The following is a 17,702-nucleotide window of genomic DNA, read 5'->3' on the forward strand; positions in this document are numbered from 1 at the left end:
AGATGACGTGCAGGAATCCTGAATGAAGTGAGCATTTCTCCTCTGTATCGTCAAGCTTAGGCGCTGGAAGCTCTAGGGTCTCTTGTTGTTTCATTTAGCCCAGAACCCAGTTCCTTCAAAAAACTGGTGGCACTCTTACCCCAGGCGTCAAGTGTTTCGGAGGCAGTGGGGGACAAACTTGTAGTGGTGATCCAGTTCTCTGTTTGGCTGATTCCCTGTGAGTGGCAACGCCACCCGGATGTGCAACACTTAAGTCAAAGTAGGTGTTAACCAGCCCAAATATATATATATATATATATATATATATATATATATATATATATATATATATATATATATATATATAATATAGTATAAGGGAGACAGAAAAGTAAGGAGACATGATAACCACTTACAAAATCGTAATGTATGTGATGAGAGAACTACACACAATATCTTAAAACTGTAAACATTATTTTCCTTTTAAAGTTAGCCTAGGTTGAACCTAATCTTGCCAAAAATAGCACAATATTATTTTAAAATACATGGCCTAAATTCTTGAAATTCTGAAATTGAACTCAAATTTTTCTTGAAGTTCCAAATGGAACTATTATATGCATGGAAATTGCTCCTGTGTAAATAACCACGCAGCTTTATGAATGTTAAACATCACTGTAGTTTACCTGCACTATAATAGTATTCGGTAATTCTTTTACTCATCAAGCACGGTGAGGCTAGGCTTGTCTTGCGATAGTTTGTTCTCAAATGCTGTTGCTTAGAGCGGCCTTCAAGCCCACTTATCTATCTTAATCACTGGGGTTTTATTAACATCTTTTGTATCAGCTATAGGCTACTCTTTTTTTTTTTACTGTTGTGGGCAACAATAAGATAATTGAGTAAAAGTAAAAAATAAAGAAAATAGAGGGAGTCAAACACTACTAATATCATGACCAAGCTGGGCCAATCCTTTACTCTCAATGACCCCCCTGTAAAGACCCGGTCTTTATATTCGCCTTCCACCACCTGACCAATCCATATGCTACCACCACCTGACCAATCCATATGCTACCACCACCTGACGAATCCATATGCTACCACCACCTGACGAATCCATATGCTACCACCACCTGTCGAACTCCATCAACACCCCACGTCCCCCGACATCTGGTCCCTCGAGCCCCACTTGACCCAACATCATGGTGATGGCAACCACCTAGCGGAGATGGCTATTAGTTTCGGCAACCAGCTGACAAACCGGTAGAAGCTGCACACGATCCATGGGTCCTCAACCTCTACCTGAGAGCCTTCAGATTTTCTTAAAACTCGATAGCAAGAAACCACATATTAACAACACCGGAAAGCAAAACGTGGATTACACACGAGATGTAGAAAATATATGGAATAGACAGTAAATACAATATTACATCAGTAAATATTTGTGTCTCTTTAAGTGCGAGGGCGGCAGTATTCGAGCGTTTTGAATGTCACTGATGACGGTAGAGAGGTTGAGGACAGCTGCATCCAGTCCCTGACACATGTGCCATTAGTTTAATTAAGTAATGTGGCGTATTATGCTAGGTTAATGGTTCACACACACACACACACAGAGGGGCAGGGGCCTCGCCTGAGTGGACAGCGAACTAGAAAGACTGCATCCAATATATACGGTATACAGTAAGAATATATGCAGGTGATGTCCGCTCTGCTGCTGTTGACAGCGTAGGCTGTGGTCAAATCGTTCATGGTTGTTTAATAATAGTTAAAACTGTATATATCGTAAGGTTAGGCTGAATTAGCCTAATGCGCTGTTAGGTTACCTTACCGCAGATTTTAATATAAACGAAAATACGACGGTGAACCGTCTTATGTACAAAATCAGTTATATTCCTTGTGCGGAGGAGTATTTTTTCTACCACAGACGTGGCTATTCAACTACACTGCTAACCAGAACAGTACACATACATTCTCGTTTGTCCTCCGTCGACAGAGTTAGTGATATGTTAAATTCACATTTTGTAGAGAGTTGTTGAACTCTCAATTACAGAAGAGAGTTGACATTGTCATGTTAAAATGGCAAATTACAATGATAATCAGCATAACTTTTCGTCTTCTACATTGAAGGAATTCTGTTCCACTACAGATAACGTATTGGATTGTTGAACATGCAACCACAGAATATCATTGTGCTTTTACAATGGCAAATTAAAATTCTAACCAGCATATATATACATTTTCGTGGCAGGTAGCGTAGCTGGAAGATATAAGAGCAGCCGTAGCCGAGGTCTCAGCCTATATAAACATCACCCAGCCATCCATCTCTCGTAACTAAAATGACTTGTCGATACGAGGCTTGCTTGTCGTCATTATACTGCAAGCTATGGTGAACGTATGATTAGGCCTGTGGTGGGTATGTGGGCCTTCGGGCCGCTCCAAGCAACAGCCTGGCGGACCAAACTCTCACTAGTCGAGCCTGGCCTCGGGCCGGGCTTGGGGAGTAGAAGAACTCCCAGAACCCCATCAACCAGGTATCAAGCAGGCCCTAAGCATTATCTAGTGCTTCCAACAGCTCAGGAAGTATAATAATAGTAATAATATTACTTCTAATAATAATAATAGTAATAATATTACTACTAATAATAATAGTAATAATATTACTAATAAATAGTAATAATATAAGTAATAATATTATTTATAAAGTAATAATATTCATAGTAAGAACTTATATAACAAACACAGGCTCATGCAGATAAAAAATATAAAAAACAGAAAATAAGAGATAAAGAATGAATGAGAAAGATAGAGAAACTTATTAACATATTTCCGTTAAGCTACTCAGTAGAGTGGCATACCAGACGACCCGGACAGTCTGGTGTTTTGAGACTACGTCAACGGACGTATCATCAACCTCTCCAGCTTAATTCAAAAAGCAATTCTTAACATATATATATATATTGCCACATAAAAACATGTGCATTGCGATGAGTGCTTCCACACAAATAGTGAGGGGGGCCCAAAAAATATATTGGAATAATTTTGACAAGTTCTTTGTGACCTAGGTCATAAAAATATTTGTGTACGTCTGATGCCATACTACTTGTGAAGGAGGAAATGTATATGTTTATCTCTCAGAATGTTTGGTAATATGTTTATTGTTTGTGATGTGTGTATATGTATGTATTAACACGATGTACTGAACGGGGTGAGAATAGCTTGAGCTACCTCATCCCTTTGTGTGTATTTTACCTCAATAAACTTATTTCAATTTCAATTTCAATTCGTGCCTAGTTCCTAGTCTAGCGAACTAATCTAGCGAACTAGTTCCTAGTTCGTGACAAGTTCCTAGTCTAGCGTATACGCTAGACTAGGCTGCTTGACCATGGCGTCAATAAGGCCTCGTATGGAGGAAATATTTCTGTCCGCTTTCTATATTTGCGATACGTAGAGCCCAGAACGTGAAACGGGTCGCATAACAGAACACTGCAACGTAAGACTAATGATCACCCGGACGGGTGACATTCATCATTTCACTTTGTTCTCTGCCAGCTATAAATAGTTTCTTCTTGGAAAGCTAACAAAACAGTGGGAAGAGTAACTGATGATGGATATACCTTACCACGTGTCAGGGTGCTCTCCGACACTCATATACACCCTCCTCTCTCTGACACCACGATAGTCTCTCTGACACCCACGATAGCCTCTTTAACACCCGCGTATATAGCCTCCTCTCTTACACCCGCGTATATAGCCTCCTCTTTAACACCCGCGTATATAGCCTCCTCTCTTACACCCGCGTATATACCCTCCTCTCTAACACCCGCGTATATACCCTCCTCTCTAACACCCGCGTATATACCCTCCTCTCTTACACCCGCGTATGGCCAGCCTCTTCGACACCCTGGAATATGACATGTGTATCTTCTTTTTCTCTGACACACTGTAATATAACATGTACTGCTTCATCTGGCGTCGTAATAACGAGGTCACAGTAACTGAACAAACATAATATTCATCTAACCTTTCGGTTCGGTTTGCTAATCTCAACTGCGCTCACCAACAACAGGATGAGTCAAATCAGCTGAGGTTGAACTTTTGTTCCAACAGAACCCATCCCTATAATGAAACACCCTTAAGTCTGTTTCCTATTCTTCGGTCAGAAGATGGGGCCAGATTTACGAAAGCACTTACGCAAGCACTTACGAATGTGTACATCTTTCCTCAATCTTTGACGGCTTTGGTTACATTTATTAAACAGTTTACAAGCATAAAAACTTTCCATTCAACTGTTGTTATTGTTATAAAACAGCCTCCTGGTGCTATATTGTTATAAACAGCTCATTAACTGTTTAATAATTGGAAACAAAGCCGCCAAAGATTGAGAAAAGATGGACAGGTTCGTAAGTGTTTGCGTAAGCGCTTTCGTGAATCTGGCCCATGGACTTTACAAGCCCCCACACACTACTGCCCTCTAGACGGCAATACCGCCACTGCCACAGAACTATCTACCTAAACTTGTAGCAGATAATGTTCCAGGGAGCGGGGAAAAGTACATGACGCTGGTATCTATACCAATGTGGATGAAATTCCTTTTAAGATGTATTAAAACATGATATAGCCGAATGAGAATATAATTAGTCACAAACTTGAAGACATCAATTATATATTAAGACCCCACCTTCATGTTATATTAAATTATAAGTTCTCATAAATAACAGGAGACGAAAGCAGTCTTATCCTATGCATATGTACCAAATCTGAAGTAATTTAATAAGAACATTAGCTAGATATAGAGCTTAAACATACACCCTTCAAATCAATATATTGTTTGAAAAACGGCCGTAATTGCAACGATTTATATATATTGTTAGGAATAAAGTGTCTTGTTCAATCACTGGAGCAGCATTGCTCAAAATAATTATGTAAAGTGTGTTATCTCAAGGCATATTTAAAGCCATTAACTGTAAACATTTTCAAGATATCCAAAATAGCAGTACAAAACAAAAACTAAATTTGGATTGACTAATTCACTTTCCAGATAGATATTCGATGCCACAAAAAACTGCTGATTCTCAAGTTGCCACAAGGGGCCTTAGCGCACAGTTACCGTAGTTCAGCATGGCCGAATGTTAACATAAGTGTTTCAAGTCTGAGGTCAAACTCATGATATGATGCTATGAGCTGGGCACGCGCGACGGAAAATATACGAAACCAATACTTGCACAGGCTCTACTTGTCACACTGCAGGACTCTAACGAATTAAAGAATAACGAAGAGGGTCCTGACGACGACAGAACCCTAAGAACTCTCTCATGACGGGATCACTCATAACAATTACTCTAGCTATAATTATTATTTAAATTATTAATAACTACAAGTATTTATAACAAATATTATATTCACGATCCATATTTTAGCAAGGTAAGGTAAAGTAGCTTTTTTTTAGGTTATATCTGACGAGAGAGAAATCTTGGTGCACTAAAAGTGGCTAACCATCTGTGCACATATCTAGGACTGAGAAAGTTAAATTTGCTTGAGCGGTAAAGGAGATCTGCCTCTCTGCTCGGTGGACGTAACGGCTTGGTCCGCGTGCATTTCCCCAGACGATCAATAATAGCGAGATTGTAAATGACAAAATGCGCATAGCTACACAAGGCGAGAAAGACGGTGACTTTTTTCTGTATTGTTAACCTGAAGAACATCTTCATTTATGCCTATCACTCTAGACTACAAAAATGGTTACATAGTGTGTGATACTGAAATTCCCACACCGCAGGACAAGTCATACAGGAGCATATGAGGCTATCCTCAAATACACGGGAGAGGATACAGTAATTGCAAAAGTTGCATGTACCTATCCTCAAGAACACGATATGATACAGTTATTGCAAAGTTGCCTGTACCTCATACCGGCAGGACTAAAGGTCTAAAGACTGGATATTATATAATATAATGTTTGAGTATGAACCCGCTCCTGCTCGCAGTTTACACATGGAATGCTCAGGATTGAGAGATTCATCACTTACAGCCACCACCAGCGACAAGTATCGGTAATCCAAGCAGGCCCTGGTTAGTTATACTGTGTTGCTCCGGTGGCTCAGCCAGGCCGGCCCTCCGCTCCCTTCAAAAACCTTGGTCGTATGACACCAGTTCTTTTTGTGGCATTCCACCGATTGAGCCATTATCCAATTACCAGGCAGGCTATGACGTTTCAGTACTAATGCTTATAACCGATACTCCTGTTCACTTAGCAGTAAATTGGTACCCGAGAGTTAGTTAACTGTTGTGGGTTGCATCCTTGGGAAGGTCAATCGTTAGACTAAAGGGGGGGGGGTTGTTAATTAAGCCAAAACAGGCTTCATGTCCCCGACAATGAGTAACCACACCAAATATGTGATTTAAATACCTGCAAAAAGGAAATTTACTGATAGTGAGTATAAATGAGAAAATATTGGTGAACGGGAAAAGCTTGAGTCAAGGAAGATGGGTAGAGGACTCACCGTTCTGGCAGCGATGGCGGTGTGCGTGAGGACGAGGTATTCCTCCCGCCAGCCCTCAAGGTCGAACACCAGCTGTCCTACTTCGCCCGTGACGCGGTGTAAGAGCCGCTTGGGCAGCCTGGCCAGTTCACCAACCTCCGCCCGCAGGCCGCCCACGCCCACGTCGTCGACCATGACGGGCACGGCGCTCAAGACAGCGTGGACGTTATGGATGCTGCCCTCGGAACGGGAGAGGGAGGTGGTGAGGGCCGCAGGGGGCGGAATGATGCTGTTATTGAGACGAAGGGGCCCTCCGCCCCCGCCCCCGCTGCCCCGGCGACCAACCAGGTTGTCCTGAGAACGAGACTTCTTCCTGCAGAGCCGCTGGTGGCCGCAGGCCAACCGCTCCATCATAGCGGAGTGCCGGCGGGGTTTGCGACCCGAGGGATCCACACTCCTGACCTCCACACCCCCGACGGAGGGCTGAGTGCCGAGGGTGGTGGTGTGGGTGGGGGTGGTGGGGCGGCGATCTGGCTGGCAAGGTTCCTCCATATTCACCACCTTCTCCCAAGTGGGAGTCGAGTCGTCCTCGGGGCGACGCCACTCACAGTGCGACATCGACCTGGAGTATGAGTTCGGCGGCGACGTCTGCGGAACTTGTATTTCTACATCGTCCGAGGGAGGGTCGCCGTTCTCATCCAAGACGTCGCCGCACGAGTGACGGCGGTGATAAGGAGGACTGTCGCCCTCGGCCATGACGTAGGGCAGATGAAGGCGCGTACTGAGGGCCGCCACCCTCTTGAGCAGTACGTAGCCTTCATAGCGAGCCTGGAACTTGCGCCTCCGACTGTTCATGAACACACAGGCGGTGTTGCAGGCATCGCAGTACTGCAGCTGGTGTCGAGACTTTGGGGAAGGTAAGGGTGCATCAGCAGTAGGAGTCACCATGGGGGGCGATGGGGGGAGGGGTCGCGAGGGAGAGGTATACAGCCCCCCCTGCAAGGCGGTCAGCATGTCGCTCAGGCACTGCACTCACTGCGCGCTGGGCATCACTGGATCACTCCCGAGCGAGGGACGCGCACACCCTTCCACTGCACGAGCACCACACACACTGACCGCCCCGCGCCGAGGTGCCACCACACGGCGCAGCACCTCCCGCCCCGCGCACCCCACCGCGCATCCCAGGTCCAGGCCCCCCTCGCCCATCACCAGGGCACCCCTAGACATGGCCCCTCTACCATTACCAGGGCACCCTTACTCTAAGTCCTCTCTTCCTTTACCAGGGCACTTATAGTCTAGGCCCTCCTTCCCATTTATCAGGGCACTGCCCCCCTCCTCAGCCCAGGCCCCCCATCTTTACCATGACACCCTTAGTCATGACCCGCTGACTAGGGCACCCCTAGGCCTGACTCCTTCACTAGGATACTCCTGGTCCTGCTATGCAAAAATTACATTCACGTTTTCTGTGCGTAGATCACTAGGTTAGGTTATGTTCAGGCCATTAAGTACATTTTTTTCTGCACGTTGTAAGAACTTGAGAGGACTAGCTGCGTTACCAGCACTCCCTAGTCCTTTCCTCCCACGTAAGATCGGTTTAAATTATTTTTATTTAAGTAGTCTTTTTAGGTAATAAAGAAATAAAAAAAATACGGGCCCTATACTAAAGATAGCGAACACCTTTTTATACAATTCGTCGTAGAATTAAGTTTATTCATTCAATACATATATAAATGAATATTATCATATATCATATTTGTGTGCATAAATAGTTATGCCTTGGTTACGCTCGGTTAGGCTAGGTTAGATTAGGTTAGGCTACCATTATCAGGGCACCAGGGCTAGGTTATGTTTACCTGTCAATGCTTACGGGGAGCTGAGGTCTAGCTTTCTATGCTCCCCCTCCCCCTAGTAGCTTATTTGTATTTGTTGCGTTAAAATTTAAGTATCCTAATGTTCGAATTCCTTGTCGAATTTAACTTTTAAATTGAAGATGGCTTCAACAACTACTTTTTCAGTGCATTCCGCGTGTTGACCAGCCGTTCAGGATACGAGTATTTCCTTTCATTCCTTCAACCTTTTTTGTGTTTAAACTTCCACTTACGTCATCTTGTCCTACTTTCTTTCAAATTAAATATTTACTTGTCTATTTCCTCAGTATCTTGTACGTTATGATCATATCCCCTGTGTCTTCTATCTTCCAGGATTGTGAGATCTGGTCCCTTTAGTTTATACTCATAGCTTAATCATCTTAGCTATAGCATCAATCTTGCTGGAAATCTCAGTTTTTTTTCAATTTTGTGTTTATGCTTCACAAAATGCGGTTCCCATGTCGGTGCTGTATATTCCAGTACTGGTCTTACAAATTCTATTTAGACTGCCTTGGTGGAGACGTGATTTAGGTTTACCCTCAGTTAGGGTAAATGATGCTAGGTAAAGCTAGGTTATGCTAGGTAAATCCTATGCACAATCGACTTGAGAATGGTCCAGGACGGACCGAAACGTCGTCGTCCCTTCACTTTCTAGTGTGTGGTCTGGTCAACGTTAGGTAAAGCTAGGTTACGCTAGGTAAAGCTAGGTTACTCTAGGTAAAGCTAGGTTACGCTAGGTAAAGCTAGGTTACTCTAGGTAAAGCTAGGTTACGCTAGGTAAAGCTAGGTTACTCTAGGTAAAGCTAGGTTACGCTAGGTAAAGCTAGGTTACTCTAGGTAAAGCTAGGTTACGCTAGGTAAAGCTAGGTTACTCTAGGTAAAGCTAGGTTACGCTAGGTAAAGCTAGGTTACTCTAGGTAAAGCTAGGTTACGCTAGGTAAAGCTAGGTTACTCTAGGTAAAGCTAGGTTACGCTAGGTAAAGCTAGGTTACTCTAGGTAAAGCTAGGCTACGCTAGGTTAGTTGTTTTGGTTCCGTTGGAAATTATTTACATTTGAGTACTCAAGAGAAGCATTTAAAAAGGTGTGCTTCATGTGCCTTTGTTGCGGGCTGAAGTCTGAACAATCACGGATTGGCAATGAGGTGTTGCGGGCTGAACTCTGAACATGAATTGATGATGAACATGGTGGGGGAAGGTGAATTTTGAGAAGTATTAACACAAAATTTGGATAATTGCAAGTATTCTCAAGCCCAGTGTGCAAACATTATCGTATTACATATATTTTAAAAAAGAAGCTATGAATCATGCAAATTCAGTGTAATTTAATACAATTTATGGTATGGCAAAATCGTACACAAGACAAGGCTCGCTGTCAGAAAACCGTATGCGTATATATCGTAAGGTTATGATGTATTGCCTTGGACTAGGCTGTGTTAGGCTCGTAAGTTTGGTAATGTTTGGTAAGGTTTGACTGGCATTAAAATCCGTTGACAAACTGTCTTGTATACGATGGCTCTTTGTATTCCTGTGTTATTTATTGGAACTGTTTTGTCAATCGTACAGAAAGGGGCAGTTGGACTCAAAAAAAGTTAATATTTTGTATCACTGAATTAACCCAAATGGCATATCATAAAATATGGAAATTTAAGCACAGAACCTAACCTAACTTGACAAAGGCTTGTGGTCAGATCTGCGCTATCTTAGGATTCATATAGTACATATATGTACTACTAAGCCTAGGATTGCTTAAGTTTTTTGTGCCCTCTAAAATATTAAAACTAGAAGGCGTGTATAATGTTGACCGCACAGTTCATATGTGTATGTTTGAGCAAATAGTTGTGTTATCAGTTTAGGAGGATGGACTGGGCACTGGAGAGTTGTGTTTGTGTAATAATGCTATACATTGGGGAGCCGGTCGGCCGAGCGGACAGCACGCGGGACTTGTGATCCTGTGGTCCTGGGTTCGATCCCAGGCGCCGGCGAGAAACAATGGGCAGAGTTTCTTTCACCCTATGCCCCTGTTACCTAGCAGTAAAATAGTTACCTGGGTGTTAGTCAGCTGTCACGGGCTGCTTCCTGGGGGGTGGAGGCATGGTCGAGGACCGGGCCGCGGGGACACTAAAGCCCCGAAATCATCTCAAGATAACATATGCCAATTGGATTAAGGCATAACCTTGTCATTAACTTCAAGAGTATTGTTGTTGTTGTTTAAGATTCAGCTACCCGGAACTAAAGTTCCAAGTAGCACGGGCTATGGTGAGCCCGTAGTCGACTTATATTACAAGAGTATGTATTATCATCCATATATATACAATCCATGTAAGTAGTTATTTACAAAGATTACAAAAAAGTATTCAATATAAGAATAAAAACAATACTCACAAGTATTGTTTAATTGGCATAAAAGTTTGCATAAAAATATTCTTTGTTTACATAAAAGAATTACATAAAAATATTGTATATAACCATAAAAGGAGTACATAAAACACTGACAGGCTCAGATGATTGTTACATTTCTCTTTACAATCCCCTTATCTTGAGGTTATCTTGAGATGATTTCGGGGCTTTTTAGTGTCCCCGCGGCCCGGTCCTCGACCAGGCCTCCACCCCTAGGAAGCAGCCCGTGACAGCTGACTAACACCCAGGTACCTATTTTACTGCTAGGTAACAGGGGCATAGGGTGAAAGAAACTTTGCCCATTGTTTCTCGCCGGCGCCTGGGATCGAACATAGGACCACAGGATCACAAGTCCAGCGTGCTATCCGCTCGGCCGACCGGTTCCCTTTGTAGGCTCCCTAATGTAGACACTTTGTGTATCCCGTTAAATAATTAACATAAATAAGATACGGTGCTCCGTGTGTCACGTTCCAGTTGCTCCGTGTGTCACGTTCCAGTTGCTCCGTGTGTCACGTTTCAGTTGCTCCGTGTGTCACGTTTCAGTTGCTCCGTGTGTCACGTTCCAGTTGCTCCGTGTGTCACGTTCCAGTTGCTCCGTGTGTCACGTTCCAGTTGCTCCGTGTGTCACGTTCCAGTTGCTCCGTGTGTCACGTTCCAGTTGCTCCGTGTGTCACGTTCCAGTTGCTCCGTGTGTCACGTTTCAGTTGCTCCGTGTGTCACGTTTCAGTTGCTCCGTGTGTCACGTTTCAGTTGCTCCGTGTGTCACGTTTCAGTTGCTCCGTGTGTCACGTTTCAGTTGCTCCGTGTGTGAATATCCTGCAACGCCAGTCCTCAGAGGTAATTAGTCTGGGCTTTACGTGGTTATTGAATATAACATTTATTTACGTCGACCATTAAATGTGACAGCTTGATCAGTCACCCCTCGGCGCTCTGGAATATATACGTCTAATATCTATATGATTTTGTCTTAAACAAAAATGGAAAGGTTTTAAGATTGACTTGATCCAGATATGAACCAAGTGTCAGTACCCGTGACACAAACATGGCAACACCAATCACTGATTTGTGTTGCGATTAAGGCTTATATCACCCTCTGTAGGGCATATAAGGCCACCACAATTGCTTACTGAAAAAATAGCAAATATACTTTAGTCCTGAACATAGTCCAGGACAAAATTAAACTCTCAGTGTGTGTAATATATATATATATATATATATATATATATATATATATATATATATATATATATATATATATATATATATATATATATTCCTTGAGAACGGCCGGAACAATGAACACAAATATTACTTTTGAATAGACAATTGGAGCCGTCAGTACGAAATTTCAATATGGCGTCCAGATGACGTCAATCAGGCCCTTATTTGGAGGCGTTGAAGCCTACTCCAAAAGTTCAGCTCTGTGTTTATGCAACGGCCACCGTCGCAACACCTCTTCTTGCACTGCCATGAAGTAGTTGACGTTCTTGTCAATATACTTTTCTTGCGAGTGCTTGTGTAACCTCATATTGTACAGCCATGTAATATTCCGTCACAAATGCTGTGTAAATAAAGAATAAGCAATTGTAAGCATAATATAGACGGACTAGTTTTTGGCGGATGAATACAACATTGTTTAAATTTTCGGATCTATTTAACGTCCACTCACACGAGAGGAAGATCAGATCAGTGGAGACAGTTGGGGAGGGCAGATTACAGCAGGGCGAGCTGTTATCAGGGGCTCCATATATCTATGATCATTGTGTTACAGTTATCCACACCAGTTAAGGCCCTTCTTCCGTACGATTCAGTGAGTTTCTTACATAATGAGAAATAAGACATTCGAGTATAATAAGAGAGTATTAGTAATTGTTACGTTAATGGCCTTAGTTATTTAATAGTGATTTAGATTTGCCATTCTTAATGAGCATTGCCCCAATTGTAAGTTAAAGTTTTAAGTGTTTAATGCGAGTTATCCTATGATGCAAGCTGCATTGATTGTTAACTAGATTGTATACCTGGCGATGCCCGGGTCTCTCTTTCTCCATTCTCACCCCCCCACTTCTCTCCACCGTCTCGCTCCCTTCTCCTGCCCCATCCCCCTTCCCTCCACCGTCTCGCTCCCTTCTCCTGCCCCATCCCCCTTCCCTCCACCGTCTCGCTCCCTTCTCCTGCCCCATCCCCCTCCCCCCCCCCCCCCACCTTAGAACATGTATATTTCCGAACAGCTAAAAAAATGTCGAAAAACCATTATTTCAGATATCATACGAGTCATTGGAGTCGCAATAGGGGGCTGTCCCTGTTAAAGGAGGGGAATGGGTGTCAACCCCCCCCCCCCCGACCTATGACAGTCCCCCTACCTACCTTGAGAAGTTGGGTGAGCTGGTCCCCAGAGCCTGGCCCTCCAACCTTGAACAGTCTCATTTATAGATAGAAGTATATTTAACCAGGGGTTGATATGCTATTAAGTAGCAGACAGCAAGTTCTGTAGTTAGGTCATTGGTGTTGTTGCATGGGTTCTGACCTCAACATGTTACACGTACTCAAGTATGGTACACACGTATCACACGCTGGAAGACAGAAGAGCTCGGGAGACATGATCACAACATACAAAATTTTCAGAGGATCACAGGGTAGACAAGGATGGATTATTTAACACGGGTGGTACACGAACAAGGGGACGCGAGTGGAAGCTGAGTATCCAAATGAGCCACAGAGACAATAGAAAAAACTTTTTCAGTGCCAGAGTAGTTAGTAAATGGAATGCATTAGGCAGTGATGTGGTGGAGGCTGACTCCAAACACAGTTTCAAATGTAGATATGATAGAGCCCAATAGGCTCAGGAACCTGTACACCAGTTGATTGACAGTTGAGAGGCGGGACCAAAGAGCCAGAGCTCAACCCCCGCAACCACAACTAGATGAGTACATCGGTAGTTACATGATAACTGGTGATTCAGTTTCACGATAGTGGACACATGGGACTGTATGGGCGCATTAATGACTCTACCACCATCATTACCATCAATATCGCCTCCATCGCTCCAACACAGTACTGGTCTTCGTGCATGTAGCCTCACAGTTCACACACGAACAGGTATGGTGACGTTCTTGTTTACGTATGAAAAGTAAACCGTTGGTGTTGGAGTAAACCGCTAGTGTAGTAAGGCCGAAGTATCCCTCCCCCCCCCCCTTTCACACACAGCAGAAAACTCAGCGTGGATGAGCAGTTAGCGAGCAATCGCTGACCGCTGTGGCGGGACCCGCTGTGGCGGGACCCGCTGTGGCGGGACCCGCTGTGGCGGGACCCACTGTGACGGGACCCACTGTGACGGGACCCGCTGTGACGGGACCCGCTGTGACGGGACCCGCTGTGACGGGACCTACTGTGACGGGACCCGCTGTGACGGGACCCACTGTGACGGGACCCACTGTGGCGGGACCCGCTGTGACGGGACTCACTGTGACGGGACCTACTGTGACGGGACCCACTGTGAGCCCTACGTCATCAGAGGACTGCCCAGGTGAAGGAAGAAGTAAGGCGAGTGAAGGAAGAAGTATGGAGAGTGAAAGAAGAATGAGGGAAAGTGGTAATTTTAGAAAAGTCTGAAAGCGTATAGCCTACAGTTTGAGTACTGACAGATAAGAGGCAACTAGATAGTAGAATTTGGTACTATTCACTTCATAATCCTTGGTGTTCCTAGGCGTAGTATAGCACTATATTAGGCCTCAGAGCGTATTTGCCTTAGGATAGGATAGGTTAGGATAGGATAGGTTTTATTAGCAACACACAACATCTACCACACCTGTGGTGTATGTTGTGGTATACTAATGTATAAGTTTACTGTGGTGTTTACTGTGGTGTTTACTGTGGTGTTTACAGTGGTGTTTACTGTGGTGTTTACTGTGGTCTACTATTCTCTCTGTACTTATAAACCACATATACAACTGTATAACAAACTATACAGGAAATCAGTATACCGGACCTAAGTAGCATATTACTCTAAAACTGAGTATTGATAAGCATAGCTAGTATATTACAGTGAGATTATATACCCCGGGGTATATTATTATATGACGACCGGGCCGCGGGGGACACTAAGCCCCGGAAGCACCTCAAGGTAACCCCTGTTAAACAATGAGTTTTGACGAAAATATATGCCTAGTTCAGGAGTAAACTATTATATTACAGTGAAGTAGAGTTCAACCATCTCGGTACTCGAGTACCTGCCGACCGTAGCTACTGCTGCTGCCGCGGCTCCCGACGGTACAATGCTGGAAATACCTCAGCGTTCCCATGTAAGGCGGAGACTATTCTATGACCCTCTGTTAGGCAGATGTTTGCTGAGCCCCCGGTAACCCCCGGGAAGGCAAGTGTAGATACGCACCTCCGCCACACAGAAAACCAGCGAGATGACTGTCAACACCACCGACCTGAGACAAAGTGTCTTTTTGACCTTTAGGTAATCGAACGGAGTCACGGCCTAACGGGAGAATCGCAATGGTCTCTGCTAAACTTGAGCCCACGCGGGTAAAAAACGCAAGAAACGTCTTCCAGTGACCTCGGGCGGAGCAAGAGCCCGACGCCCACCATGACAGCAGGGTCCACCAGGAGGTCACCACACTCGCTAACTTCAGGCACCTCTCGACCAAGCCAGCGCCGGATACAGTCTTTCCTTGAGGTGCTTCCGGGGCTTAGCGTCCCCGGGGCCCGGCCTTCCGCCTTGAAGATTTCAGGTGATCTAACCGGAAACCTAACCTAACCTAAAGATCTAACGGAAAACGTCAGAATCTTCCTTCCAGTGATTCCAGGCGGTAAGTACGCCAGGTGTCGTATCCGAGACATTAAAATGCAAAGATTTTAGATGTTGACAGAGCTAGCCTTATAAATAAGATAAATGTCCGAATAGTTTGGCAAGTAAGCATCAGGTTAGTCATTTACCTTCATAAATATAGCACAGGTCAGCATGAGGCTACTGACGTCTCTGCTTAGATTCGGTGTGATGTAATTACGACGGAAACTGGCACCTAACATGCTCTAGGCAGTGTGGCTCTGAAATTTCAATAATAATGAACACCATGACGTCAGTGACATGCAGTGCGCACCTGTAGGAATATGACATCAGTGTATACGGCCACCGGTGATGATGTTATTTCTATACACGACCTGACCTTAAACAGTATTTATGTTTGTCAGTTTCCTGGGAAACTTTCCGTGGGTCGTCTTGACCTTTCTCCTCACCCGTCACTTACCTCACCTTTCTCTCACCACACACACACAACCCCTCAACTACCACTCACCCACAACCACCACACAACCCCCACACAACGCCACACCTACCCCACACACCCACAACCACCACACAACCCCCACAACACCACAACTACGACAAACCCACAACCACCACACAACCCCCCACAACTACCACACACCCTCACAACCCCACACACCCACATTCACCACACCCCACAACGACCACATAGCCCCACAACCACAACCCCGCACAACCATTAGACGCTAACACCTTCACCAAACACGTTATGTACAAGTTTTCCGACATGAGAAAGTAGGACGCGGGTCGCTGTTTAGCACAAACACACATGAAATCTTCCTCTGTGACTAGTACTTGTACGAATAATTCCAATGATGCAGTATTTGCATATAGCGCACATTTTATCAATGCAATATCCTAGCGCTTCCAAATCCCCGATGTGGTAAAATGGTTCATAATACTCTACACTACCACCAGGGGCTATATACCCCCACACTACCACTGTTATACACACATACATATATATATATATATATATATATATTATATATATATATTATATATATATATATATATATATATATAAAACAGAAAGGTCTACCATAGCCTATTTGACTTCGTCCAGCCACGAATTTAAAAATACTGCATTGCAAATAGCTCCGAAACGTAGGCTTGTAATGACATCTGCACGATAACTGTCGTTAATTTTTTTTTAATTGCTCGCCAAGTGTTTATTTTACTAATTAACTATCGCAGTATCTCCAGAATAATGTTTTACTGACAACAGCAGTAGAAAAATATCATAACTGGAACGCATATATATATATGTGGGCTGTCAATAAATTTCCATACTTTCACATTCTGGAACATGATGATATGAAAAGAAATATACTAGGCTAAAATATTATTCTTTTAAATACAGTCTAATCAGAAATTGTGTCAAAAGGAGCAAATTGCCAGTATTGTTATCAATTACCAATTAAGAGGTTATACAAATATAAACAATTATTGGTATACCGGACCTACAATAGTCCCATAAAGCGGGGAATTAAATAATAATGTAAAAATTGGAACAGGCGAGAGGGGGCAGCGCGCCCCCTGCCTCACGCCATCAGTCAACAGTGAGTACTGGTGGGGACCGTCATCCAGTTCGTCTTCCAATCACCAAGCCTTCCCAAGTAACGCTAAACATGGCTTAATAATCTCAAAATACCTTGTGCCCACTGCTGTCCCTTTCACAAAACATTAATTTTGTTTCATTAAGTGCTAACATAGAGAAGAATACCCGGTAAGAGGCTACCATGAGCCTCGCCGTCGGTGGGGGATACCCACAGAGGCACTCGGGGACAGGAAGCCTTCAGCTACGCACCAGGTAAGCTTAAAGTTTTTCAATTCAATAGGTGACTGGTATACCAGACAGTCGTCATAGAGCAACGTGACTTAGCGATGATTTTCCATTATAAGGTGAATGAACGTGAAATCCCCGGGAAGTCCATAATCCGACTTGACAAAGTTGTTGATGGTGAAGACGGTTTGAAGGTGCTTTAGTTCAATCATATATGAAGCAATAAGTATAGTGACGCAGCCCGTCCTCCAAACAAAGATCCAAAAGTGATTCCATCCACCCGCCAACCCCCAGCTGTTTATGAATGAAAAGCGGTTTACACACGACTCACAACTGCTGACGTTCGAACATATCCGGAACAAGTGCTT

At 43.9% G+C, this 17,702-nt stretch overlaps 1 protein-coding gene across 2 annotated transcripts in view; it reads right to left on the minus strand.

Annotated features, from left to right (window-relative positions):
• LOC123773844 (C-Maf-inducing protein) overlaps positions 1-7,592 on the minus strand; it is a 208,139-nt gene extending 200,547 nt beyond the window's left edge. The window contains exon 1 of one of the 2 annotated variants that reach the window (XM_069318755.1): positions 6,474-7,591. In XM_069318755.1, the coding sequence (XP_069174856.1) occupies positions 6,474-7,466 (993 nt within the window). In that variant the 5' untranslated portion in view covers positions 7,467-7,591. Of the gene's footprint in view, positions 1-6,473 lie in introns of both variants that reach the window. The other variant, XM_069318754.1, reaches the window with a different exon arrangement.
• Between the last annotated feature and the right edge of the window lie 10,110 nt (positions 7,593-17,702).

Source organism: Procambarus clarkii, chromosome 91 (assembly GCF_040958095.1).
Source record: "Procambarus clarkii isolate CNS0578487 chromosome 91, FALCON_Pclarkii_2.0, whole genome shotgun sequence".
In the NCBI taxonomy this organism is placed as follows: domain Eukaryota; kingdom Metazoa; phylum Arthropoda; class Malacostraca; order Decapoda; family Cambaridae; genus Procambarus; species Procambarus clarkii.